Here is a 25,832-nt window from a genome sequence, read left to right as displayed (position 1 = left end):
CCTCCCCAAGCAGGGAGATCCAGATACATTGCTTCTGTCTGAGAATTGAAGAAACAAACTAAGCCAACATCTCCAATCCATCACCTGCAGACACAAGCACAATACTGACCACTCAGAGTGGGGTAAGGTTATAAGGGAGGCATGTCCTCAAAAGCTTGCCAGTGTCCAGTCACCTGAAGGTACACACCTATAACCCATTGTTTACTCACAAAGATGTTGTCTGTGTCCTGAACAATTAGGAGACATCAATCCTCCTAGGACACTAGCAGCAAACAGACACATGCTGGTTTATACCCTAGGGCAGGGGTAGGGAACCTCGGCTCTCCAGCTGTTTTGAAACTACAAATCCCATCATGCCTCTAGCAGTCATGCTAGGGTCTTGCAATGTCTCATGGGAGTTGTAGTTTCAAAACATCTGGAGAGCCAAGGTTCCCTACCCCTAGGGGCTGGCCTACAGTGATTTTGCTTGCCGGAATCCAGTCCTCCAGGCAGCAGTATGACCCAGATGTTTAAGAACCTGGCAGCCCTCGCTGCAAGAGCAATGCAAGTTTTGGCATCTTTTAGCCAATTTAAATATAGATCTCAAACTTGGAAAAATATACATTGGATCACAAGCTGTGCTGAAGAGCAAGGAAGGTTTAGTCAAAACAGCAAACAAGGAATTGAAGGTGTTGTGTTAATGGTAGAGATAACTGCAACATCTCATTTTGAAATCCACTTTAAGGGTACTGAGAACCTGAGTCACAGATCAGTTGCACTCCATATTCAGTGCTAGGAGACAAATGGTACTCTATGATGTTGCTCCCTCACTGGCTGAGCCTTCAAGGTATAGCTCAGTTATCTGCAAAATGAGCTATGAAGTGTTTCAGCCAGCAAGGATGCAAACCCTGCAGGAGTAAAGCATGGCCTGGCCACTCATGCATCATTGTACCGCCTCTACCTCTGAGCCAAGGGCAGCCAACCTCAGACACCTCTGTCCAAGAGCCTCTGTTGCCAATTGTCAGGATTCTTCCTAAGGCCTGGTTCACACCTATGCAGTTTTGCAGAAACACTACAGTCCATTTAACATGGATTCCTATGGGTCATGTTTACATCTGTGCATTTTATGGTAAGGGGCCAGGGACTTTTTTTTTTTGTGGTTTTTGGTTCCATAGACTTCAATGGTTCAAAAACGTGTATTAAAAAAATGCACCTGTAATATGGGGAGGGAAATGTAGAATATCAGCTGACAAAACCGCCCCCAGGGAGATGGTGGATAGTTACGTTTGCCATAGATGGAGAGAATTTTGAATGAAAAATTCTTCATACAAAAATTCTCAGAACATTCATTTGTGCACAAGATTGTTTGCTTTTAACATTTGATTTTGGTATGGACGGACTTAAACGTGGTTTTCATTTGGTCAAGAAAAACATCCATCCTGCTCCTACAAAATTTTCTTGTTACCACAGACACAAAGGAACATCAATTTTGGCCACTAACAAGTAGGAGGGGGAAAAAAAAAAAACCCCTCTCAACCCCAAGAAATGTTGTTCAAAATGATACCCATCAATGGCCAAGCTTTACATCACAGCCTTGCATCTTTGTAGACTGTGAAGGTGAACCCTCTGGGCTTGAAGTCTCAGATCTTCACCCCTGCATATATTTTAAATGGAAACCATTAAATGCGAGCCAAGATCTTGTTTAACAACTTTATTCCCAGCGCACACCAACTGCTATAAATGGGCAAGGGGTTGTAAAAACAGTGCAGCACAATTTTAAATATAGACAAAACATTAAGACAAGGCACAAACACAATAAAGAATTAAAAAAAAAAAATGGTTCCAAGCTGTTAAAGTTGGTCAGATGGGTATGGGTGTGTATATATTATATATATATATATATATATAAAAAAATTTTTTTTCCTTGTATGGAGACCAGTAATGTTGCTCACCAAGATGGGATAGTGAGTGAAGAAACCTTTAAACTACATAGACCAGCGCCTCTTACCCTATAGATTTGACCAAACCATCAAAAAGCACAATTGTATGTCAACTCCAAGAATGGGCCATCTCCCAACTTTTCCCTGTTTGTATCCAACTTCTCAGACTCTAGTTAGTTTAACGCAGTGATTAACAGTACTTCCCAATAGAGGATAATCAGAGAGATCAGAATCATCTCAGTGTAGTAGAATTGGAAATACTCAATAAAAATAACGTAAAGTACTCACATTCATACGTATAAAAAAAAAAAAAAAAAAAAAAAAACAGCATTTCAGTGTAAAATTTCAAAAAAACAAAATGGCTGCTTTGCCCAATGACATCACATGCTGACTTCACCCTACGCATTTCACCATCGACATCAGGAGTGTGGCCATCAGACACCACACTGTAGATATACAGGGAGGAACGCCTCCCACTTTATTTTTTTGTGCTCCAGGGACCAAAACAAACTAGATAGATATAGGAAGTGATGTGGAGCAGGACGACGACTTAACCACTGTGTTGGCTGCACTCCAAACGCCTATATCAAGGTCTATAACCTGCCCAGTGAGTAGAAAAACAAATGGCCGTTTGGTCAAATCTGTATGGTAAAAGGCTGTTTGTTGTTTGAAGGTTTCTTCGTTCAGTATCACATCATTGTGAGAAACATTACTGGTCTCCATACAAGGACTTCATGGATCTATCTGACCAACTTTAACCGCTTAGCACCATTTTTCTCTTTATGGTTGTTTGCACCTCGTCTGAATACATTTATCAATGTATATTTATAATTAGTGCTGCATTGATTTTACATTTTTTCCTCATATAGTTGCGGCTGCTTTTTTAGGATTGTCTGAATCGAGCTTTAGCGGATCACCCGTTTTCAACATTTGGAAACTTGACTGTCAGCTTTCATGTAAACCCGATACATGAAATCTACAGCCCCACGCCAAAACACTGTCCAAATCTTTGCCGCCTCAACATCTCTAAAAGACGCCCCTTTCTAACCAATGACACCACAAAGCCGATTCACTCCCTGGTCATCTCCCACCTCGACTACCGCAACTCCCTCCTCACGGGATTACTTTTACATGGGCTATCCCCCTTCAACCCATCATGAAGGCTGCTGCCAGACTCATCCACCTTACCAAGCATTCATCTCTAGTTCCCTCGCATGCTCGCCTCCAGGACTTTTCCCAAGCCTCTACTATTCAACTCCGTATCCCAATCTGTCAGACTATCTCTTACTCCGCTTGCTTTTAGACGCTCCCTGAAAGCTTCGAGAGAAGCCTATCTGGCCCCACCTACCGATAACTATACTTTTATTTTCTTCATAAGCTCACTCCCCCACAGTTATTACCTTTTGTACCACTTGACCCTCCCTTCTAGATTGTAAGCTCCAACGATAAGGGCACTCCGATTTCTCCTGTATTGAATTGTATTGTAAGTGTACTGTCTGCCCTCATGTTGTAAAGTGCTGCGCAAACTGTTGGTGCTAAATAAATCTTGTACAATTATACCTGCGGCTCTGAAGCCGATCACTTCCACAACCATTGGCTGCAGTGGCGTACAGAGGGGACATGGACCCCAGATGTCTCATAAAGAGAACTTGCCACCTATATGCCATCACGTATGGCTCTACTGGCACCCTCTGTCAGTGGTTCTCAACCCTGTCCTCATGTACCCCCCCCAACAGACCAGGTTTTCCTTTAGCCACTTTCAGACCGGACCAATTTGCTGGTCAAAGACCAGACCACTTTTTGCGATTCGGCACTGCGTCGCTTTAACTGACAATTGCGCGGTCGTGCGACGTGGCTCCCAAACAAAATTGACGTCCTTTTTTTCCCACAAATAGAGCTTTTTGGTGGTATTTGATCACCCCTGCGGTTTTTATTTTTTGCGCTATAAACAAAAATAGAGCGACAATTTTGAAAAAAAACGCATTATTTTTTACTTTTTGTTATAATAAATATCCCTCAAAAATATATAAAAAAAAACATTTTTTCCCTCAGTTTAGGCCGATACGTATTCTTCTACATATTTTTGGTATAAAAAAAAAAAAAAAAAAAAAAAAAAATCGCAATAAGCGATTATTGATTGGTTTGCGCAAAAGTTATAGCGTTTACAAAATAGGGATAGTTTTATAGCATTTTTATTAATAATTTATTATTTTTTTACTAGTAATGGCAGCGATCTGCGATTTTTATTGTGACTGCGACATTGTGGGGGACCCATCGGACATTTTTGGGACCATTGTCATTTATACAGTAATCACTGCTATATAAATACAGTGATTCCTGTGTAAATGACACTGGCAGTGAAGGGGTTAACCAGTGGGTGGCAGTGTAGGGGTTAAGTGTTCCTAGGGGTGTGTTACTAACTGTGGGGGGGTTGGGCTTTCATTTAGTGTACACTGATCTCTGCTCCAATCACATGGAGCAGAGATCAGCGTCACTAGTTGCTAGGCAGAATGGAAAAATGTTGTTTACACAGCATTTCCTGCATTCGGCCGCTCCGTGAGACGATCGCGGGGATGCCCGCGGCGATCGAGTCCCGCGACCGGACTCACGGGGGTCCTGACCAGCGCGGGAGCGCCGCCGCCGGCGGCGCGCTCCCGATGGCAGGGCGGCATCGAATATTGGACGTACATGTACGCCAATATGCCTGCCCGTGCCATTCTGTCGACTACATCGTCGTGCGCTGGTCGGGAAGTGGTTAAATGAGTCAATGGATTGGTATTTGACAGCTTTTTTTTATCTTAGAAATTCCCAAAACATAGCCTGTTGGGGGTACTTGAGGACAGGGTTGAGAACCACTGCCCTATGTGATCAAATAAAAAAACAAAAAAAAACATGACTCTGGGACTAAAGACCATCTATTTAAAATTTTTTTACATATAAAACTTTCCCATAACATGGGTTTATTTAGACCAGGGGTGTCCAAACTACGGCCCTCCAGCTGTTGCAGAACTACACATCCCATGAGGCATTGTAAAACTCTGACATTCAAAGACATGACTAGGCATGATGGGGATTGTAGTTCCTGAACAACTGGAGGGCCGTAGTTTGGACACCCCTGATTTAGACCATCTTATCTACAGCTACTCTAGCATCCGCTCCTGAGGAGTTGGATTATCGACGAAACGCATCAAGTTTTTAAGGATGCAGTCCCCATTTCCATTGTTGGAATTATGGACAACTTTACATTATGGTTATATACATGTAATGTTTTCAAACTTCATTATACTAGGGTGTTGTATATGCTTTAAGCATTGTACATGAAAAGTAAATGTTACACATTTTGACACTTATGCCAATAAATTTTTACTTCTATATTGTGTTTCAGCCTGCCTCAGTCCCATACTTGATTATTTTTTGTACTGGGACTAAAGTGGTTAATACCCACAACCAATATTGCCATTAAAGGAGGAAATAAAGGCAATAAAAAAAAAAAAAAAAAAAAAAACACACACCCCCTGTAAGGCAAAGGCATAATGAGCTAGTATGCATAGCACACTAGCTCATTATGAATAACTTACCTGAGAACGAAGCCCCTGAAGCAGTCCTCCGTCTTCCTCTTCGCTGCTGCCATGTATCCCAGAGCGAGTTCCGGGTCTCGCTGCTCCGGCGCTGTGAATCGCCAGAGCTGCGATGACGTCACTCCCACGCATGCGCACGGGAGCCGACACGAGCGGCATATCGCCGCGATGTGTGGTCTGCCCAGTGCGCCTGCGCGCCGCTGTCTACGTAAATATCTCCTAAACCGTGCAGGTTTAGGAGATATTTCTTGGACCCACAGGTAAGCCTTAATCTAGGCTTACCTGTAGGTCAAAGTGGTTTGTAAGGGTTTATAACCATTTTAAGATCTATATTCAACATCCAGACAATGGAAGGTGAAAGCTATTTCAACAAAGCAACAGTTTATATTGTAAATGCGGATTAAAACTATTTACAAGCTAGTACCCCAAAGTACAGTGAGAGGAAACATTACACATGAACCCAATAAAGGTGCTGAGCCAGAAGACAGAATCTAACCTTGATAAATAAAACCATGTTTATTTACACCAAATAGTTCCAACATTAGATCTGTCACATGTGAAGGAAAAAAGCATCATCTGTCACTGGGACCGCTCTTTGCTGGACAACAGGGAAAATGGGTGTAGGGAGAATTTTGTCGACTGGAACAAAAATCTTTCTGGGGGTAGGAGAGAAATAAAAACAGTTGTGGTGGATGTGGGGCGTCTCCAAATGGGACCAAAAAAAAAAAAAACCCCCCCACGCTGAATGGGAAGGAGGAGCGCGGGCATCATTCTTACAGCTCCATGTAGGTAAAATGTTAGGGGAAGATGCATGGCAAGTGAAAGAACAAGGTGCCACTCAGACGGAAAAAAAAAAAAAAGTGGCTGGTGGGGGCAGTTTGGCTTAATGGGGCAAAATACTTAATAAGGTGGTTTCTGTGATACAGGGCCCATTAGGGCTTGATATCAGAAAAAAAAAAAGATAAAAAAAAAAAAAAGGCCAATTTAAAATTATGAATCGCATATATCCAAAAATGTATTCTAAGCCTCCCCAGGCAGCATTCTTTTTCCAATCGGACAACTTTCTCTTTGGAAAGAGCACAGAAAGAGCCAACAAGTGTCTCGCTGTACGCCAGCTATTAATATAGCATAATCTTAAACAGGAAATCGCCTTATTTCCCCGTAACTTTATTCTGCTGGCTGATAGATTATTATGCTATCCAAAAAAACAAAAAAAAAAAAAAAAAACACCCTAAACAAGACGTGGCTCCTGTTGCTCTATTGTACAGTTGTCTACAGAAAAGAAATAGAATCTAGAGAGACTTTTTTTTATTTATTAAAGAAATTGTACCTGTCACCATATATCGTGGAGACTGGCATACTGTGGCTTTGCCTGTCCTGCCTATGAATGGATTATGAACAGGAACTAGCAACATTAGTCCAGTGGATGGCAGTCTCAACCATTTACATGTGGTGGCATACTAATATTTTTGGGTATATATATATATCAAAAACTACGGTGCAATACCAAAACAGGAGGACATTGCAGCCCTTTATGGGGGAGGAAAAAAAAATAAAGAAAAAAGAAAGGAAACCATGCAGATGCCAAATGACTGCTGAGTCACAGCAAAGTCCAGCCAGGAGGATTAAGGTACATGGCAAAAAACTATCCCTCATCCCTCCCTCTGCAGCAGAAGACAGAGAGACAAGGTAATGAGGAGGAGCAGAAACAGAACAGAAATTAAACAATGAAACATCCAGGGAGATATTGGAGAGGGCCAAGTCCAGGATCCACGGCCCAGAGACACAAGTACCACCTGTGAACAGGTGCCATAACAAAAGTAAAAAAAAAAAGAAAAAAAAAAAAAATTATTCAGCCTATAATTTTTTTTTTTTATATATATAATGACAGAACTACTAAAGATCCACAAGCAACTGCTCAGATACGGCGCGTCCAGGGGGCATGGTTGTTCTTTGGGCAGCCCCCTCCCTCCACAGAAAGGTGGGAGTTGTAATCAGGTAGAGGGGCTGAGGTGTGGGGGATTTTTTTTTTTTTTCTTCTTCCGGATCTGCTTGCCCTCTTCCTGACAGAGCGCCAGGGCAGAAAAACCCTACTGGGGGGCTCCGGCAGTGGCTGCGACGGGCGTCCCGAGGGTGTTGGTTGCAGAGATGACTGGAGATCCAGCTAGAGAACCCAGAGCTGAGGGAGTTGGCACCGTGGAAATCCCTGGTAGGAGAAAAGAAAAAATAAAAAATAAAAAAAAATTAAATTTAGTGGGTGATTACACACATAGAAAAGAGAAAAGCAGCAGCGGATTCTGCAATGACAGATTGACCCAAGGACGGCCCTGGATTTATTTTGCAAAGATGCAGACCAAATCTAAACTTTACTATATAATAATGTACGTATCATAGCACCAAGTGCTGCAACCCAGAAGAATGCATGTAAACCCAGGCACACTAAAAATAATTAACCTTTAGGTGTACTTAAAACTTCTCAATGTTTCTGTGCAGCCTACCATTATGAATAGAGTGCCCGGTGTTCATGGAACTTGTAGTCCTGCACCAGTAGTTGGTGGACAGCAGTGCCATGATATGCACAGCCATAGGAAGTTTGAACTGTATGTAAAACAATGAACCGTCTTATTTGCTCCCTATTGCAGTGCTTCTAAACCTTTTCAGTTAAGGCACCCTTTAAAATTATGGACTATCTCAAGGCACCCCATTCTAAAATGTGAAAAAAAAAAAAAAAAATTCTAATAGTTTTACATATTGCGGTAGTATCGACACACCTAGGACATCCAACATTAGAGGCTTTCAAAGCAAATACACTTTTGCACACTGGTACCAACTAGTATTCTAGTGTTTCTCTTCTCCCTCAGTTTCCCTTCATCACTCAGCTAATGTGACCCCCAGTGTTTACAGGGACGGGGAGGGTCGGGTCAAACAAGGATGCTGTGCAGGCAATAGTCAATCTTTTTATCATCATTGGTTGTTAGGACGCTGGCGGCTGGAAGGTTGAATGGTGCACCATAAAAACCTGTGGCTTTGTGTAACTAAAAGGCAGGCTTGATCCACATGCCGGCTTGTATACAATTTGAGCAATTTTTAGGCATTTTGCCAAGACCCCTGAAGAAACATCAGCACCCTGGTTGAAAAAGGTTGCCCTATTAGTCTGCTAAAGATTTATTATATCGGTTTGATAAATGAAAGAAGAGGTTATGGAGATTTGGGGGGCTATTTGTAATCAGAAAAACAAAGACATTTTTGAATTTAGTGCCAAAAATGTCACTGTCCTGTCACACAGGACGGTAGGAGCACACCGTTTCCGGCACATCAGTTTATTTCCACAACCTAATGTTTAAATAGGAACAAACATGGGAAAAAGATTGCATATACTACAGAGATTTATGATTTTTTTTTTATGCTTTTAGTGGCAAAAGTTTACAAGTTTTGGAAGAAAAATTACTGTATTTGCTGGCGTATAAGACTACCTTTTACACTTAAAAAAAATGCCCAAAAATTGGGGGTCGTCTTATACGCCGGGTATACAGGTATACAATGCTGCCCGATGGATGTCAGCCCCCAAATGTCTGCTAATACTGTATGTGGCTTCAGCAACAAACAGTATACGCCGTTGAGCCAATCCCGGCGAGCGATGTATTCTATTAATGAATACAGAGCCTGCTTGGATTGGAGTAACAACCACTGCCAATCCGAGCAGGCTACATAGAGTAGCCTGCTCGGATTGGCTTTGAGACAGAGAGGCAAGGGCTGATGATGCTACAGCCTCTGCCAATCCAAGCAGGCGTTGTATTCATTAAAATAATACACCGCTCACCATACTTCCCTGGGTAAATCCATTCACTGATCTCCTACTACTATACATCCTGCTATTTGCCTTTGAGGTCTCAGGCACCCAAGAGGGACAGGTAAATCTGGGACATATGACAGGGGGGTTATTAAATGCATTTTGGTGGACAATTCCCATAGAATGTAACCCAAAAGTGGTATAGGTTTGGTTAGTGAAAAATTCTACTTTCCAGAGTTGTGGCATTCAATAGATCTCTGTTTGTGTTATTATTGTTTGATTTACTTTATGACATAACACAGCATGGCGGATGAGTAGTTGGCATTCTTGCTTTGTATTTTTTAATCGTTCTAATGTTTTTTTTAAATGGTGTTGCCTCAGAAGGGGGGTAGTCTTATACCACGAGTATTGCCCAAAACCTATGTTTTCACTTGAAAAATAGGGGGTCGTCTTATACGCCCAGTCGTCTTATACGCCGGCAAATACGGTACTACAAAAATCTGATGCATGTTTACTTGTACACAAATTTAGTTTTGGATGGAGTGGAGAGGGATTAGAACATCTGTCTGACCCCGTTTAGGAGATTCCCCCCTCAATTACTTTTCGGGTGACAAAACAAAATCTCAGATTCAGATTTTTTCTGGTTAATGCACTTCGAACTTCTCTAAACAAGTTGAACATGCCTATAGATAATCTCTAAGGGAAACTATACATCCCTACCCGCACCCTTTTCTAAATTCCAGCTCCCTTGTGTAGCAATATATCATCCATGTACTTATTTTGCAAAAATAAAACAGCTTTCCATTAATTCTACATAGGCTTACCTCACTCTTCATATCCATTTAATTACTGTATTTATTGGCGTATAACACGCACCCCAAGTTTAGGAGGGAAGTTTAAGGAAAAAAACCTTACATTTTAAATGCCCATCAATATAGCCTTCCACTGTCCCCCTGCAGCCTTTCCCAAAATTGCAGCATGGCTAGTTTTAAATTTACCGCCGCCGAGATCTTCGGCTCCTCCCGCCGCTGACATAGACCGAGCTGAGCCGAGAGTACTCGGCTACTCGGCTCTGCTCGCAGTAACGCCCCCGTCCCGCCCCTTGTCCTGGCTCCTGTGATGGACACAACACCAGGCCAATGACGGGACGTAAAGGCTAGGAGGCGGGACTGGGCGTGACTGAGAGCGGAGCCGAGTACACAGTACACTCGGCTCAGCTCGGTAAATGTCGGCGGCGCTCCACAGACGGCGCAGATCGGCGTATAACACGCACCCATGATTTTCCCTCGATTTTAAGGGGAAAAAAGTGCGTGTTATACGCCGATAAATACGGTACATCCCACCCAGCCACAGCACAAACAGCCAGGTTAAGCGCTTCCTCTTGAGTGGACGTTGAGGAACGTCCTTCAGAAAGGGGGGGGGGGGGGTGAGGTCATGCCAGCGCAGCTGTGAGATCCTGATGCCCATCTCAGATCGGCAGGAGGGCCCTGTCCAATCACAGCCATCATGTGATTTAAAGGGACCGGATTGATGGTTTTGTTTGCAAGCACGTATGATCGCCCTAAAAAGAGATCTTGTCAGCTGGTAAGCCTCACTGAATCTAGTGGTGGAGGAATTCCTTTCTCTGGGTGCTTTCTCTGGGTGCACTTGCTACATACTTGGAGGGGGTTTTGTATAGAGTCACCTAAATGGACTGAAGCCTCATCTTCTTGTCTCTCCCCTTTCCTGTTTCACTGATATAGGATTTTTTAGTAATTTTTTTTGGACAGTGCTGTTTTCCCAGATTTTTTATGTGATTTAAATAGAGAGTCGGTTGTTAGGCGATCGGCTCTTCTCCAGAGCGGATAGCTGCAGCCGGCGGTGATCAGCGATTATGAGCTTTTTTTTTTTTAAACACACCGTATCCCCAAAACAGTAAAAACCATCTGTCTGATCACACAATCCAATTATTAACATGGCTTGATTACTTCTGGGTCAGACTTTAGGTCATGGCACAGGAAGGAGCTGACCAGCTTGAGTGAAGATGATGCAGGGTGTGCGCCAATGAGATCAGCTGGTCAAATTTTTCTTCGTCATGACCTGAAGTCTGACCAGGAAGTAAGTAGAAGTAATTAAGCTGCGTGATTAAAACGCTATGGAGGAGAGTAGGGTAAAGCCTGTGTAGAATGGAAAGCTATAATTTTTGCAAAATAAGTACATTAATGCTATATTGGTAAACGGGGAGAGGGGGAGAGAGAGGAAGGGGAAGGAAGGAAGGAAGGAGAGAGAGGAAGGAAGGAAGGAAGGAGAGAGAGGAAGGAAGGAAGGAAGGAAGGAAGGAGAGAGAGGAAGGAAGGAAGGAAGGAAGGAAGGAGAGAGAGGAAGGAAGGAAGGAAGGAAGGAGAGAGAGGAAGGAAGGAAGGAAGGAAGGAGAGAGAGGAAGGAAGGAAGGAAGGAAGGAGAGAGAGGAAGGAAGGAAGGAAGGAAGGAAGGAGAGAGAGGAAGGAAGGAAGGAAGGAAGGAAGGAGAGAGAGGAAGGAAGGAAGGAAGGAAGGAGAGAGAGGAAGGAAGGAAGGAAGGAAGGGAGAGAGAGAAAGGAAGGAAGGAAGGAAGGAGAGAGAAAGGAAGGAAGGAAGGAAGGAGAGAGAAAGGAAAGGAAGGAAGGAAGGAAGGAGAGAGAGGAAGGAAGGAAGGAGAGAGAGGAAGGAAGGAAGGAGAGAGAGGAAGGAAGGAAGGAAGGAAGGAAGGAAGGAAGGAAGGAAGGAGAAGGAAGGAAGGAAGGAAGGAAGGAAGAGGAAGGAGGAAGGAAGGAAGGAAGGAGAGAGAAGGAAGGAAGGAAGGAGAGGAAAAAAAGGAAGGAGAGAGAAAGGGGAGAGGAAGGAAGGAGAGAAGAAAGGGACCAGGATTTAGCTTTAAACACTCAAAAGCATAAAAATAAAAAATGAAAAAATGAAAAGCTAAACAAACTCACATGTGCTTTTAAACAGAACAGCAAAGGTTACTAATAGTTTCAGCTATTATGATTTTCAATCACTAGTGTGTACCAAAAGGAGATTCATATTCTAGATAAGTTATGTTGTTTAGGAATGTTGGGGTTAGCTATTACCAACAACTACATATATAAAAGTAGGTGGAGAAATAAGAAAAAAAATCCTCCACCTAGCTTTACACAAAAACAGATCTAAGCAAGCAGCACTCAGGGGAATACAAAAAGGCTCCGCCATGTTTCTGGCAGTAGGTCTCTTAGGAACTACCCGTGTCTCACAGAAATGAGGCGAGTTCCCTATTAGGGTCGCTCCACTTCTGAGTGACAGTGCACAGCAGAGGGCCAGAGGGCAGATAAGAAAGTTGCTACTGGAATGAATATCGGCTATGGATCCATCCTCTGGTATACAGAGGATCTGTCTGGAGGGGGAAATAGCCCATCAGAGGCTCTTATCCCCCCCCCCACCCCCCGGTATAAAACTCCTCAGCCAGGACTGCATTCGGGAAGAAATGTGTGGTATGGACATTCCTTCCTCACAGAATCCTAAAGGGCATCTTCCACTACCTTTATGAATTTTCCCCGAGTATGTCCTGTTCAGATCTGCAATTTACAATTAGTGCAAATTGATGTAATGAAAACATGGCTGACCAACCACAATTTTTATTTACTGATCTGGTTTGACTAGTGTCCCTCTCAAACTGGTTGCCCTCCGGTTATTGCGAAACTACAAGTCCCATGAGGCATTGTAAGGCTGACAGTTACAAACATGACTCCCCTCAGGCATGATGGGACTTGTTTTGCAATAGCTGGAGGGCCGCCACTTTGAGACCCCTGAGTTTAAACTGTATAGTTTAGGAATTGCAGACAACTTGAAAGCTTCCATGGAAGCATGAAAATCTGAATAGAGAACACCAGAGAACGTACATTTCTATGTGAAATGGTTTCTAGACTAAATAGAGCGGTCTCATCTGCACCTCAGGATAAATATCCTATACCTTGGGCAAGATGCATTTAAGGCTATAAATACAAGAAATGTGCTTACTGGACATCTCATACTGAGGGAAGTGCTTCACGGAAGTGGACCTGTTATATAAAGATTTGTCAAACATTGATTGCAATACAGACTGATGATCAAGTAGTTATCAGACCCGTTTTTGTGGTAAGTGCGAAATTAAAAGTAAAAAATAAAATAAAAATGTGGATCACAAGAAATTGAGGAATACACCCAACTGTGCAGTTTTTCTGCTGCTAGATTGAAGACCAACAGATTTCTAGGAAGGAGCCCAATTACAGGTGCATAATTAAAGTGCACATTGACAGTGTGATCATCCGTATACAGGGAACCACCACCAGAGGGAGCCATGCTACACCTGCCAAGGACTGACCTGACTTGTCACGGACACTGGACTTGGGCAGGGACTGACCTGACATCATACTGGCGCTACTGACTGGGGTGCTGCCGCTGGGCATGTTAGAGGTGCCCATCCGAGACTGGTCCTTCACAATGGGGTCTGCAAGGAAAGACACAGCATGAGAAATCACCCTTCTCCTGTTCAGTAATGGGAGGCCGAGGCGGGATTGATACTCACAGAAATATGGGTGGTCCATGGCTTCACGAGCAGTCAGTCGTGTCTGGTGATCGTATCGCAGCAGTTTGTCCAGGAAATCCAGAGCCTCTGGACTGACCAGGTGCTGATTCTCACTGTGCACAAAGCGCTCCCACCGCTTACGGGAATGTCTGGAGGGTGAAAGAATGGAGCAATGTTTGAGAGAGCCGCCATTAAATCCATGGCTGTAAAAGTGAAGCTGTCCATAGAAAAACCTAAAAAACGTGGCTGCCAGCATGCAAATATTGGCTATACTTGACATTTAGGACACTTCCCCTTCAATACCAACACGCCACCGCATTTTCTTTCCAGAAGTCACTGAGGTGTTAGCACTACACTGTGGGCAGAACCAAGCAGGATCAGCCAGGTATTTTAGGTGGAAGCACTGTGCTGCATAAACATGCTTTAAAGGTTACAAAACACTTTAATACAGATAATGCATTAAAATGGTTGTAAACCCTCCCTGACAACTTTGTCCCATGTAAATCAGCATAAAAAACCCTAATGAACACTGCTTGTATATATCTACTTACTTGCTTAGTATTGTTGTAATCCTTGTTGTTCTGTAGAATGAAGTCACTGAGCATGCTCAGATCTCCCCTGATTTAAGGCACACTCTCTATGTCTTATCTATCGGTTATCAGGACTTCCTACAGCACACAACACTGAACTCTGCTAATCACTCAGAGCTTCCTTCTACACACCATGTGACCTCCCATACAGTCTAAACTTGGCCATTACTGCAGTCTTATCAGCTGAAGCTGATAAGTCTGAGGAAGGGAAACATTAGATATTGGCACAAGTAAATACTATGAAAGAAACAAGTAAGCTATGAACAGGGAAGCAGGGTTGCCATAGAAACGTTGGATTGAGAAGGAGGCTTGGTTAACAGTACAGGAAGTGCTCAATGTAAGGGCAGAAATACACTTCATTGTGGACTCAGAAAACAATACTTAAGATGGCGCTGCCTAACCCCTGGAAACAAGTTTTTTAAAGTAATATGCGATTTGGGCTGGATTACAGTGGCTATAGTCTGATAATGACTTATTATAATGGACTAAATGAAAAGCAGAATCAGAGTGGGATAGTTTACTTCCTCTTTAAGGTAATACACGTTTTGACTTTTAAATCACTAACAGAGTACAGCAAAAAACAAAATGGAATGTTACTGGGCTGTCTAAAGCTTTTTGCATTCATATAAAAAAAAAAAAAAAAAATGGGGGGGGGGGGGGGGATGAGTCATAAGAGGGTCAATGAAAGCTGCAGAGCTGGGGGCGTGCCTGTGTAAATCCAGGAAGTGAAAAGGCAGCAGCTTCAGTTGCCCACAGTTAAAACGGCTGCAGCCAGACTCAGTGGATGGAGATTTCTGCAGCATATTTGGCAAGTACAGAATCGCAGTATATATATATATATAAAATATGCAGTATTTGGAGGGAAGCTTCAGAATGCAAAAGATGTTATTACAAATTATGTGAGCAGACTGCAGTTCCTCTTTAAGGATAGGTTCCCTTTAACCAGCCTCTCTGCCAAATAAGGTGCAGCAGAAGACTGGACAACTGCAGAGTAAAATACATCCTGTTACAACAGAATGTCACAAGATAAAAAATAAAAGCGCTTACCTGCCCAAAATGTCATTGAAGCGAGGATCCAGTTCAATATTGTACTTATCGATGTAATCATACAGATCTTCTGTTCCCAGGACTTTGGCTATTCTCACCAGCTGAGAAAGAAAATAAAAAATGGTTAGTCTGGTAGCAAAGAGCAAACGAGCTACTGCAAATATAAAGGCCCTTTTATACTTGATTTACTATGAATTGGCCTAAAGAATAAAGGAAGTTTGCTTCCTTGCTCCTTGGACCTGTCTAGCCCTCAACCAGAACATGGTCATAGCAATGCCTTACTATTAATGGTTGTGAACTGATATTTTAGATATGTTTACACTTTTTAAATTACATTATTTAATAAACTAAACAGAAGATACAGGTAAGCATAAAACAGTGAAGTCAATGTCATAGGTATGTCACATCTGGGGCGAAATCTCTGGGGCGACAATCACTGACTTTGGAGCACTTATCACATGAGAAGTCAAACCCCAGTTGGAACAGATTCTGGGCGATGGAACATTTCTAAATCGGTGCAACCCAAGCTGCTCCGGCTAAGAAAAAAAAGGGTGCCTGCAATACTTTCAGACTTGCATTAAAGTTGCGCTGGGGTCTGGACTTCGAGGTCGGGGGCAGTTTGAACCCAGGCTAAGGCACGGGATTGAGGGCAGAGACCCACCTGATCGTAATTGTCATGTCCGTGGAAAAATGGCTCCTTTCTGAAGATCATGCTGGCTAACATACAGCCCAAGCTCCACATATCTAGACTGTAATCATACATCTGCAAAACAAAAAGTTATTCCAATGAGAGAAGATTACATCAAAATGAAGGTCTTAAACAATCACTCGCCACCCTCACGAACATACACCAAATCAAAACCGGCAGACAGTCTCGTCACAAGCTTACCTGATAATCGACAAGCAGCTCTGGCCCTTTGAAGTATCTGGAGGCGACTCTCACATTGTATTCCTGGCCCGGGTGATAGAACTCTGCGAGACCCCAATCTATTAGTCGGAGCTGGAGGGAGAGAGAAAAAATAAAATAAAAAAGGTTGCAATGTTTTTTTCCCTTTGATGGGAAGTTCCTGGAACATTCTGCGGGCGTCGCATACCTTTCTGTGCTCGTGATCAATCATAACGTTATGAGGTTTCACGTCCCTGTGCATGATACCCATACTGTGACAATAATCCAGAGCCTGAAGGGGACAAAGCATATTGAAGAAATGTACAAAACTGTGGTTTTACTTCTTCCCTTCACAGCATAATTACATATGCCTAAAACAGATCTAAATGGTTAATAGATGAAAGCATTCTACGCAGTCATGAAAACACTACTTAGTTTACAATGCTCTTTGAAAACAGAAATACCCAATTAGTTCAGCATTAAAACACACTTTAAGAAAAAAATGTATCCTTTAACAGCAGGATCTAGATCATATACAACAGCATATAGCCATACACACACACCCCCACACACCTGCAGATAAGGTTACACCATATAAAATTATACTAGGCAAGAACAGTGTCTATTTCCCCAGTTTGCATCTCAGTACAACATTAGAGAAACTATACCCAGAGACAGAAAGTAAACAAAGTGCTGGACATACCTTTAATATTTCATACATATAGAACCTAATGTCGTAATCTGTTAGAGTTTGATATAACTGCTGTGGATAGGAAAGAACAAAAGGCTGATTAGTACATCTTTTGCAGCAGCCTTACAGTACATGAATAAATGGCGAAAAACTTAGCTTTAAGAAGTATGTCCAGCCAAAAATATTTCTGTTTTTGATTGGGGGGGGGGGGGGTAGAAGCAATTAGGCTTTTACTGCCATTTTATGGAATTCACAGGACAACAGTCTTTTGCCCCCTGGGTTCTACTACCACCTTCTCTCCAGCATGCCTTAGTTTTGTTAATAAGTACAACCCCAAGACCATGATCGTAAACAGAGGGATGGACCCGTGTCCCTCAATAGAAATAGTCTTGACTATGGAGGGACACAAAATGTTTGTGGCACTTTAAGACCAACTAAAGGGTGGGCAAAAACAGCAAACATTGCTAATAAGCCCAAAATAAAGAACTAGGGTCCGCCTGCAGCTCAACCCCCCCCCCCAAAGAACCTCACGTCTAAAGCCAAATACTTTCTGGCCTATAACAGGCTAGACTGAACCCTTGCAGTATTATCATTACTTGCATTGCCCCATAATGCAGCCTGGAAAGCAGTGCATGGTGGAGACATGAGTGCATGCGTTTTAACAACTTATATTTAGTGTGCCTGTTTATTCTAGTTCAAAGGAAGTTTGCAGCCCTTAGCATTTCTGATCTCGGTTTTGGTTGTTTTGTTTACATTAGCAGCCAAAATCTGGCCACCATAACTGTGGGCGGAGCTAAGGGCCTTGACCAGGCGATGAGATATAGATCTCTATTTATAATCCTAAGTCGTCCAGCAGACTTTCTAGCTCTGAACAGGGGCACCCTCAAAATGCATAAGCATCTGCAGAGTTTAGGAATCTGCAGAGTTTAGGAACATCGTGTTGCTGGGCATGTTGTGCTTAAGAGTCCATGTGTTATGTGAGTATATTACTTTTTAATAGTTAAATAAAAAGGGGTCTCGGTTAATGCACAAGGCCCGTGCACCCTCTTGTTTTTAGGAAAGTATGGGTTGGGGAGGGGGCATGGACAAATAGAAATGGGAGGAGGTGGAGGCAAGATGATTGGCGGAGAAAGAAAGAGAGAAAGAAAGAGAGAAAGAAAGAGAGAAAGAGAGAGAAAGAAAGAGAGAAAGAAAGAGAGAAAGAAAGAGAGAAAGAAAGAGAGAAAGAGAGAGAAAGAAAGAGAGAAAGAAAGAGAGAAAGAAAGAGAGAAAGAAAGAGAGAAAGAAAAGAGAGAAAGAAAGAGAGAAAGAAAGAGAGAAAGAAAGAGAGAAAGAAAGAGAGAAAGAAAGAGAGAAAAGAAAGAGAGAAAAGAAAGAGAGAAAAGAAAGAGAGAAAAGAAAGAGAGAAAAGAAAGAGAGAAAAGAAAGAGAGAAAAGAAAGAGAGAAAAGAAAGAAGTGGAGGTCGCGAGGGAAACGTTTATATGGGTTGCATGATAGCGGGAAAAGTCCCATTTGTGAATGGGTGGGGGGTGGGGGATGAGTATATCTAATCTGAAAATTCAATATACTTCTCTTTTACAGAGAAGGAAAAAAAAACGATCACTCCATCTCAACAGTATGAACCTTAAAGTGATTAAGGTAAATAAAAAAAAAAAAACACAACACAACAAACATGTCTATACTTACCTGCTCTAGGCAATGGAATTGCACAGAGCAGACGTGAAACCTCCTCTGGTCAGGTCTCCTACCGGCCGGCACTCCTGGCCCCTCCCCTCTGTCCAGTGCCCCCATAGGAAGCCACTTCCCACGGGGGCACTTGTGCATGCTCGCACTTAAGCCCCACTGCTGCATTCACTCACAGACAGCGGGATCGCCCCAGTTCCCTCGCCTCAGCAAAGCCAGTGAGACCCAGAAGAGAGGGGAGAAAAGAGCTGCAGATATACACAGCGCAAAATCAAATGAGGGCTCAGATAAGTGTAAAGGGGGTGGGGGTGGGATACTGACACCTAATGCATTCCAAGGTAAAAAAAGGTTTACGTTTTACAACCACTTTAAAAGATCTCAAGTCTGAGACGTGATGTTCTGTAAAATGCTTTGCCACACCGGTGGTTTTTGTGGGGGTTAAATGGCCATGCATTCTATCACACAAACGTGTACTTCAACTGACATATTGTATGCTACATTAGGCAAGTTATAACATTCACTATATATCTGGGTCTTATGCATGTGGCCTCTGCAGGTGGCAAATAACTGGGTGATTTGAGCCATGAAGTCTCACATGGATGTAGTAAAAACCTCAGCCAAAAAAGGCAAGGGATGCAGCCACACACCTCCATGGAGCTAAAGGAAACTCCCATGACAGGACGGAGCTCTAGGACTCTAGGCTTCAGACATTATCACCATCAGTAGGTGCAATGCAAGCAGCACCAGAGCTGGTAAAATGTGAAGTGTGGGCATCTGCTACAGCCAAGTCTTCACAGTCATTAAAGGAAAAACCAGACAGGAGGGGAGCTGAACAATGTAAGCCCTACAAAAGTCCCTAAGGGAAGTTCAAGTCTGCTTAAAGTAAGGTCGGCCCATACACAGTTCGAATCTCAACCGATTCAGCAGGAACCGACAGATTCAAACCATTAATGGACAGGCTGAAAGTACGATCAACTTGGGTACAACCAGCATGCTGAATTTTCTTACGATCATCACAACTGGGCTGCTTTAGTTCAGCTTTAAATTTCAGGTAAATTTGACAGTACCTCAAGATGTGGACTCAGAAAACAGACTACAGCACGGAACTCAGCATCTCACCTTAAAATCTGTGTTGTTGACATGTTCAAATACCAGCGCCGGCGTTCTGGACTGTAGGGAATACAACAATCAGGGAGTTACAAACATGAGCAGGCCTAGGGGAGATCAGCAGCCAACACTCAGGATCATACATGTCGGGAGGAGGAGATAAAGTCCGCTCACCACAGGATCTTTCACTATGTCAGCCAGTGTGATGATGTTGGGCCCGCCTCGCAAATTCTCCAGAATCTTGATTTCACGCTTAATTTTCTTCTTCTTCACAGGCTATAAATAAAAAGGTGGAGAGGAAAGGTGTTAGGTGTGGTAATGATCGTGGGCTGAGGAGAAGCGGCTGATTCAGCACACACAAACTGTTAGGAAGATAAGCGCTTTTTTTTTTTAACTTTAGATATGAACTTGAAACGGAACTTCACTCTCTCAACTATTTTAATCCTCATGCTGCTAGCGTTAGTAAATAGATAGCAAAAGTAGATATTCATTTTAAACTTTTTTTACGTTTTAGATACTTCCTTGTTTCTGGCCTATGTCATACATCCCAGGAGGGGAGGAGCTGCTCTCTCGGCTAAGCACGCCTCCCTGCCATAGGCCTGCAAAGGGCAGATGGATTCCATAAAATGCTACATGAACCATCCGCCCTTACTCAAGATGGCCAGGGCCAGAAATGCTAGGGGTGCGTTTTTTAAAATCGATTTCTCACCAAAATAAAGCATGGATGGAATGGAGAGTTTGCTTTGACTATTAAATAGCGATTATGGTGCTCAGAATCTGTGTAGATCCGCTATAACTAAATTCGACATTTAACGTGCTAAAGCACTGCTTTTTTTCCCCCACCATTGTTCTCAGTGCTGATCTTATGCAGCCTCTTTGTAGCCATTTCCGGTCTACATGTACTGCTCCTTTTGTGCACCACCTTCTTCAGCTTTTTTTTTATTTTTAGGATAGATCCTACTTGTCGAGAACCCAGCATTAGAATTATTTCCTTTTTATGGTTGAAATGTATTAGTACTCATTTTTTGCTACAAGTTTTTAGAAAATAGACAAGAAAATTAACTTTTTTTGTCAATTAAAGCAAAGTTCCAACCAAAAATGGAACTTCCGTTTTCCCGGTTCCGGCCCCCTCCAGTGTCACATTTGGCAACTTTCAGGGGGAGCAGATACCTGTCTAATACAGGTAATTTGCTCCCACTCCTGGCATAGATACCCGAGCCACCCACGGGTATCTACACCCCCCCCCCCCCCCGGGATCTTCTGGGATACACAAGGGTCCCAGATCACAGCAGGGACTAGTGGGATAGCGCAGTGCGAGTCGCACATGTGCAGTAGGGAACCAGGAAGTGAAGCCGCAAGGAGGGGGGGGGGGGGAGACAATACGACTGGTGTGGCAGTGATTATTTTACATACTGTCAAAGTGGAGTGAGTGACTTGCATACTGTCACCAAAGCAGTGCTGTGTTACCGTAGTGACACTACTGCGCTGGGGTAGCGATTGTGATAAGTTTAAAAAAAAAAAAAAAAAAAAAAAAAACAACATTTATTGCACATAATAATGATGATCACTGTAGAGTAATTTCTGTGTTTGGCATCTATTCATGCCATTGTCTACTATTAGGCTGTGATTGGCAACATCACATGGTACGGTGCCAGTCTGGTGCTGTACCATGTGATCACTATGGCCAATCAGACATAACCGTAGTAAGCAATAGCACGAATGACACTTATTATTGGACATGTAATTGCTGGGATTGGTCACAGCAATCACATGGTACAGCAGACCAATGGACAGCACAGATCATGTCACTTATTGGTTAAGTCCTCCCAGAATTACACTTTTTTCCTTCTGGCTCTATATGTACAGTGGCCAGGCTGGAAGCAGTTAAGAAGTGATGGGGACCCTCGCCTACTCAAAAAATAAATAAAATTTGATGTTCCTGAACCAGCACTAATTAAAAATATAAATAAAACACACATTTATTGGACTACACTTTAATTTACCCAAGCTTGATCAAGAAGGAATGTTTTGCCGACACCTAAAATGCCTTCTAGAGATATACAAAGCTACTAACCTTAAGAATTTTAACCACAACTTTCTCATTATTGGTGATGTTGATGGCTTCAAAGACTTCGCTGTACTTGCCCCGACCAAGTTTTCTCACCAGCTGGTAGTCATCCTGGTTCCTGTAGTGAAATGAGCCAGTTGTTTATGTCTGCACTGCTAAACATTTGACAAGTGCTTTATCTACACAATACAGCAATGAATGTGGTCAGGACAGGACTTTAGCCTTTGTAGTCAGATCGCAATCCTGTTCCAAGTAATAGAAAGCACCAGAGTGCTATCAGATCAGGGACTCTGAACTCCATTGTGTTTAATGACTCTCGTCATCTACCAGGAAGAGTCTGGATGTTGCTTAAAGCTGAACTCTGGCATAACAGCTAAACAGAGGGATCAGTAACATGTGAACTGGATCAAAGGATTTCAGATTCTTATTAGACACCCTTGTGATTCACTAAGCACTAAAAAGGTCAAGCTTGACATGTTCTCCGATCATGCATCTCCATCAGTGATAGCAACGGCCAAAAATCTATTTGGTAGCAAGACTAAGATATTTACATTGGGGCAATATTTTCCAGCATGCATGCCTAGAATTCACAGAAACCTGTAATCCGGGGGGCTCAAACTGGTGGACCTCCAGCTGTTGCAAAACTACAAGTCCCATCAGACATTGCAAGGCTGACCGTTACAAGCATGACTCCCACAGGCAGAGGCATGATGAGAAGAGGAGAATCTGGGCTGCTCTGTGCAAAACAATTACACAGAGCGGGCATTGTATTTTTCGCTCCATAAGACACACTTTCCCCCAAAAAATATGGGGGAAAATGGCTCTGCGTCTTATGGAGCAAGTATACACCAGGAACCCCCCCCACCATGTTAGCACCAGAAGGCAGAAGAGCAGAGTACAGACATCCCAAGCAAGCGCCGGGCAATCTCCTGGCTGGGCCCAACACTGTTGCTGAGACAGAAGACAGACAGAGCAGGCCGAGTGGTCGAATGCTGTACGCCCGCCCGGCCTGCTCTGTCTTCTGTCAGGCAGATGTGAGGATGTCAGGTCAGGCGGCATTTACGGCACAGGTCAGGCTGCATTTCGTAGGCACTGGTAAATATTTTACTTTAACATTATGTGCTTCCAGAACCTACATGAGTACTCACCCCCATTCTACAACATGTGACTCGTAGTCCCAGTACTCCCGAGGTCTGTGTGTGTTCACATCCGTGTAGACACGGGCCCGGCTTGGCACAGGTCCCGACATGGCGGTCTGGTTGGCGGCCAAAGATGGACAGCAACGTTACAAGTCCGGTACAAGCAGATGGATAAGGGAGGAGAAGTTGCTGTAAAAAGAAAAAAAATATACATATTTACATGTTGAAAGATCCTATTTACTTAGTCATCCCTTATACTTAGCCCTAACTAGCCCTACCTACATAATAAAAATGTCTCCTTCACCAATCCCCCCCCCGCCTCCCCCACAGAGCTCACTTCCAAAAATGCAACGTGTGCTGTATAGGGGCGATGCAATGCCTTGTTACAAGGCATCACACATTACTTTTTTTTTTTTGGTTTTGTGGGGTGGTTTGGAGGTTTTTTGAACTCTTGAAATAACATTTACACATGCCTATGCAACGCAGCAAGCTGCACTACATGCAGAGTACATACCACCACGCATGTATGGAGAGAACTGCAACACAGCTCAATGGACTTGTGTGAACAAGCCATTAGAAGGCCAGCTACAGCTTGGTTTATGAAACTATTAGAGGATTTATATACCCCCAACAGTTTGCAGAGCACTTCATAAAATATAGGGAGACAGCACTGTTGCAATACAAGGTTAGGAAAGTCCTACTTCTAAGAGCTTACAATCTAATAGCATAAGAGATTACAATCTAATTTAGTCGTAAACCACAAGGACCGCTAGACCCTTGAAGCAGTTCTGAAGGAGCATAACACAGAAAACCATGGGAAGAGTCCGAATCTGTCACACTGCTGCCCTCCGATCGAGATACAGTGCCAGCGATCGGACATGGAGAAAAGGGAATACCTGGCCACTGGAGACCCAGATAGTACTCAATTAAAACGCCACGTTTCGTGGGTTGGCGATAGACACATACATACATATCCATCTAAAGCCATCTCTCTATTAGGCGTAGTTTTATATATCTATCTTCTCGTTGCACATCTGCCCTACCAGAAATGTTTGTAGGTCATGAATCTGTACTCGCCATGCAGAAGTAACCCTCTTTAGTCCATGGTTGAAAACGTTCTATGGAGACCATCAACTCAACGAGAACCTTCTCACATCAAAGTTTGCAGTGTGGTTTGTTATGCCTGGTCTCCCCTTGCTATATTGCCTAATGACCTGGATCGGAACCTGGATCGGAACCTCCTAAGATGCTGCAGCATCCAGGTCCAGATTCAAGGGATGACAAGGATTTTCCATCTATGCATTTTTAGGAAATATAACAAGGAGAGACCAGGCATAACAGACCACACTGCAAAACATTAATATTCTCAAAAATTTAATATTCTCAAAACGCTATTGTGAATGGAGCCCAAGTGAGCTTTGGGCCCCAGAATAGACGGCAGTGTTTCTGGATCATGTTCCGATATGGCTTCATCCTTGGATGATAGGGTGCTACCTTGTGTTTTTTGGAAGACACACAAGACTGCTCACAGTGATTTTTTTGAAGTATTCCTGAGCCCATGCAGTAATGTCCATCACAGAATCATGCCTGCTTTTAAACGCAGTGCTGCCGAGGACCTGAAAATCACAGGCATCTAATAACTAGTTTCAGGCCTTAATTTTATATTTCAGGTACTTTTATAGCACGGTCGCTCTCTATTCACACCAGTCCCTGCCCTCAAGGAGCTCACAATCTCATCCCTTTGCGCACAGGTTGCTCCAGATTATCTGAATCTTTTGATGACCCTATGTACTGTAGATGATAGAATTAGTCTTTGCAATTTTACATTGGTGAACCTTTGCCCATCCTCACTTCTGAACCCGACTCTCCAAGATGCTCTTTTTATACCCAGTGAGGTTACTGGTCTATTGCAAAAATGTTCTTCCAGCTCTTGGTTTCTACAAACTTTTGTTGGCCTGTCCCAACTTTTGAAAGATGTTGCTGCCATGAATTTCAAAATGACCTTTTTTTCTTAAAATGGTCAGTTTTTCACAGTTTAAATATTTGATATGTTTTCTATTGTGAATAAAATGTTGCAAATCATTGCATTCTGCATTTTTTGGAGATGTGTGTGCACATGTGAATGCGAGTGTGTGTGTGCGCGCGCGCATGTGCGTATACCAATATATACCACAATACGTGTGTCTACACAGCAGAGAATGAAATGAACACAAATAACTACCACTGACGCGTTTCTGATTAAGAAAACGAAAGTCCACCGCTCTAGGCCAATCCACCGGCAGACTACCAACTAAACGCGTCAGAATTTTGTTCTATGTTTTTTCCCCCTTTGCTGTGATGTTTCGTGTGATATGGAGTTTTTTTACTTGAGGAAATAAAGGCATTTTCACTTTTTACCTAATCCGGAGTGCGGCTGTCCAGAGTTTTGTTCGTTTCCTGTATACTGTGTTTCTGATTAAACCGCTGATCTATAAAGATCAAAAATATCCTGTTCTGCCTCTTCCCGTTTCCATCTGTCGCCGGTCCAACTAGCACCGTAACATTTTCTACAGTGACCGCAAGGACCAATAAACAGTACTAACACCACAATCCCCCCTACATGTACAAATACTATGCAGTCCATCGCCGCTCCCCGCAGTACCGGCTTCTAATTAAACAAATTCCCATGGCCACGGGGTCTGCAGTGCCAAAAATCAATCAATACATTGATAAGCCTTCCGACATGCTGGTATAACACGTAGAGGCAGCAAGTCTGAATGCAGAGCAAATGCCAACTCAC

The 25,832-nt window shown here is 43.0% G+C and overlaps 1 protein-coding gene across 5 annotated transcripts in view; it reads right to left on the bottom strand.

The window, feature by feature from the left end:
* Positions 1–5,989: 5,989 nt before the first annotated feature.
* Positions 5,990–25,832, bottom strand: part of CSNK2A1 (casein kinase 2 alpha 1) — a 39,130-nt gene continuing 19,287 nt past the window's right edge. Inside the window, exons 2-14 of one of the 5 annotated variants that reach the window (XM_077460454.1) lie at positions 23,063–23,242; positions 21,921–22,032; positions 20,021–20,122; positions 19,859–19,909; positions 17,068–17,127; positions 16,573–16,656; positions 16,368–16,478; positions 16,140–16,241; positions 15,479–15,579; positions 13,842–13,990; positions 13,638–13,763; positions 13,295–13,335; positions 5,990–7,703 (exon numbers count right to left, since the gene is read on the bottom strand). In XM_077460454.1, coding sequence (XP_077316580.1) covers positions 13,322–13,335; positions 13,638–13,763; positions 13,842–13,990; positions 15,479–15,579; positions 16,140–16,241; positions 16,368–16,478; positions 16,573–16,656; positions 17,068–17,127; positions 19,859–19,909; positions 20,021–20,122; positions 21,921–22,032; positions 23,063–23,163 — 1,113 coding nt within the window. In that variant the 5' untranslated portion in view covers positions 23,164–23,242 and the 3' untranslated portion in view covers positions 5,990–7,703; positions 13,295–13,321. The remainder of the gene's footprint in view (positions 7,704–13,294; positions 13,336–13,637; positions 13,764–13,841; positions 13,991–15,478; positions 15,580–16,139; positions 16,242–16,367; positions 16,479–16,572; positions 16,657–17,067; positions 17,128–19,858; positions 19,910–20,020; positions 20,123–21,920; positions 22,033–23,062; positions 23,243–25,832) is intronic. The other 4 variants (XM_077460455.1, XM_077460450.1, XM_077460452.1 and 1 more) reach the window with 4 other exon arrangements.

The sequence above is a fragment of the Lithobates pipiens genome, unplaced genomic scaffold (genome assembly GCF_037356315.1).
Source record: "Lithobates pipiens isolate NorthernLeopardFrog02 unplaced genomic scaffold, aLitPip1_a1.2 Scaffold_28, whole genome shotgun sequence".
NCBI lineage: Eukaryota > Metazoa > Chordata > Amphibia > Anura > Ranidae > Lithobates > Lithobates pipiens.
Note: the sequence above shows the minus strand (reverse complement) of the source record. Positions and strands in the feature narration are given on the sequence as shown.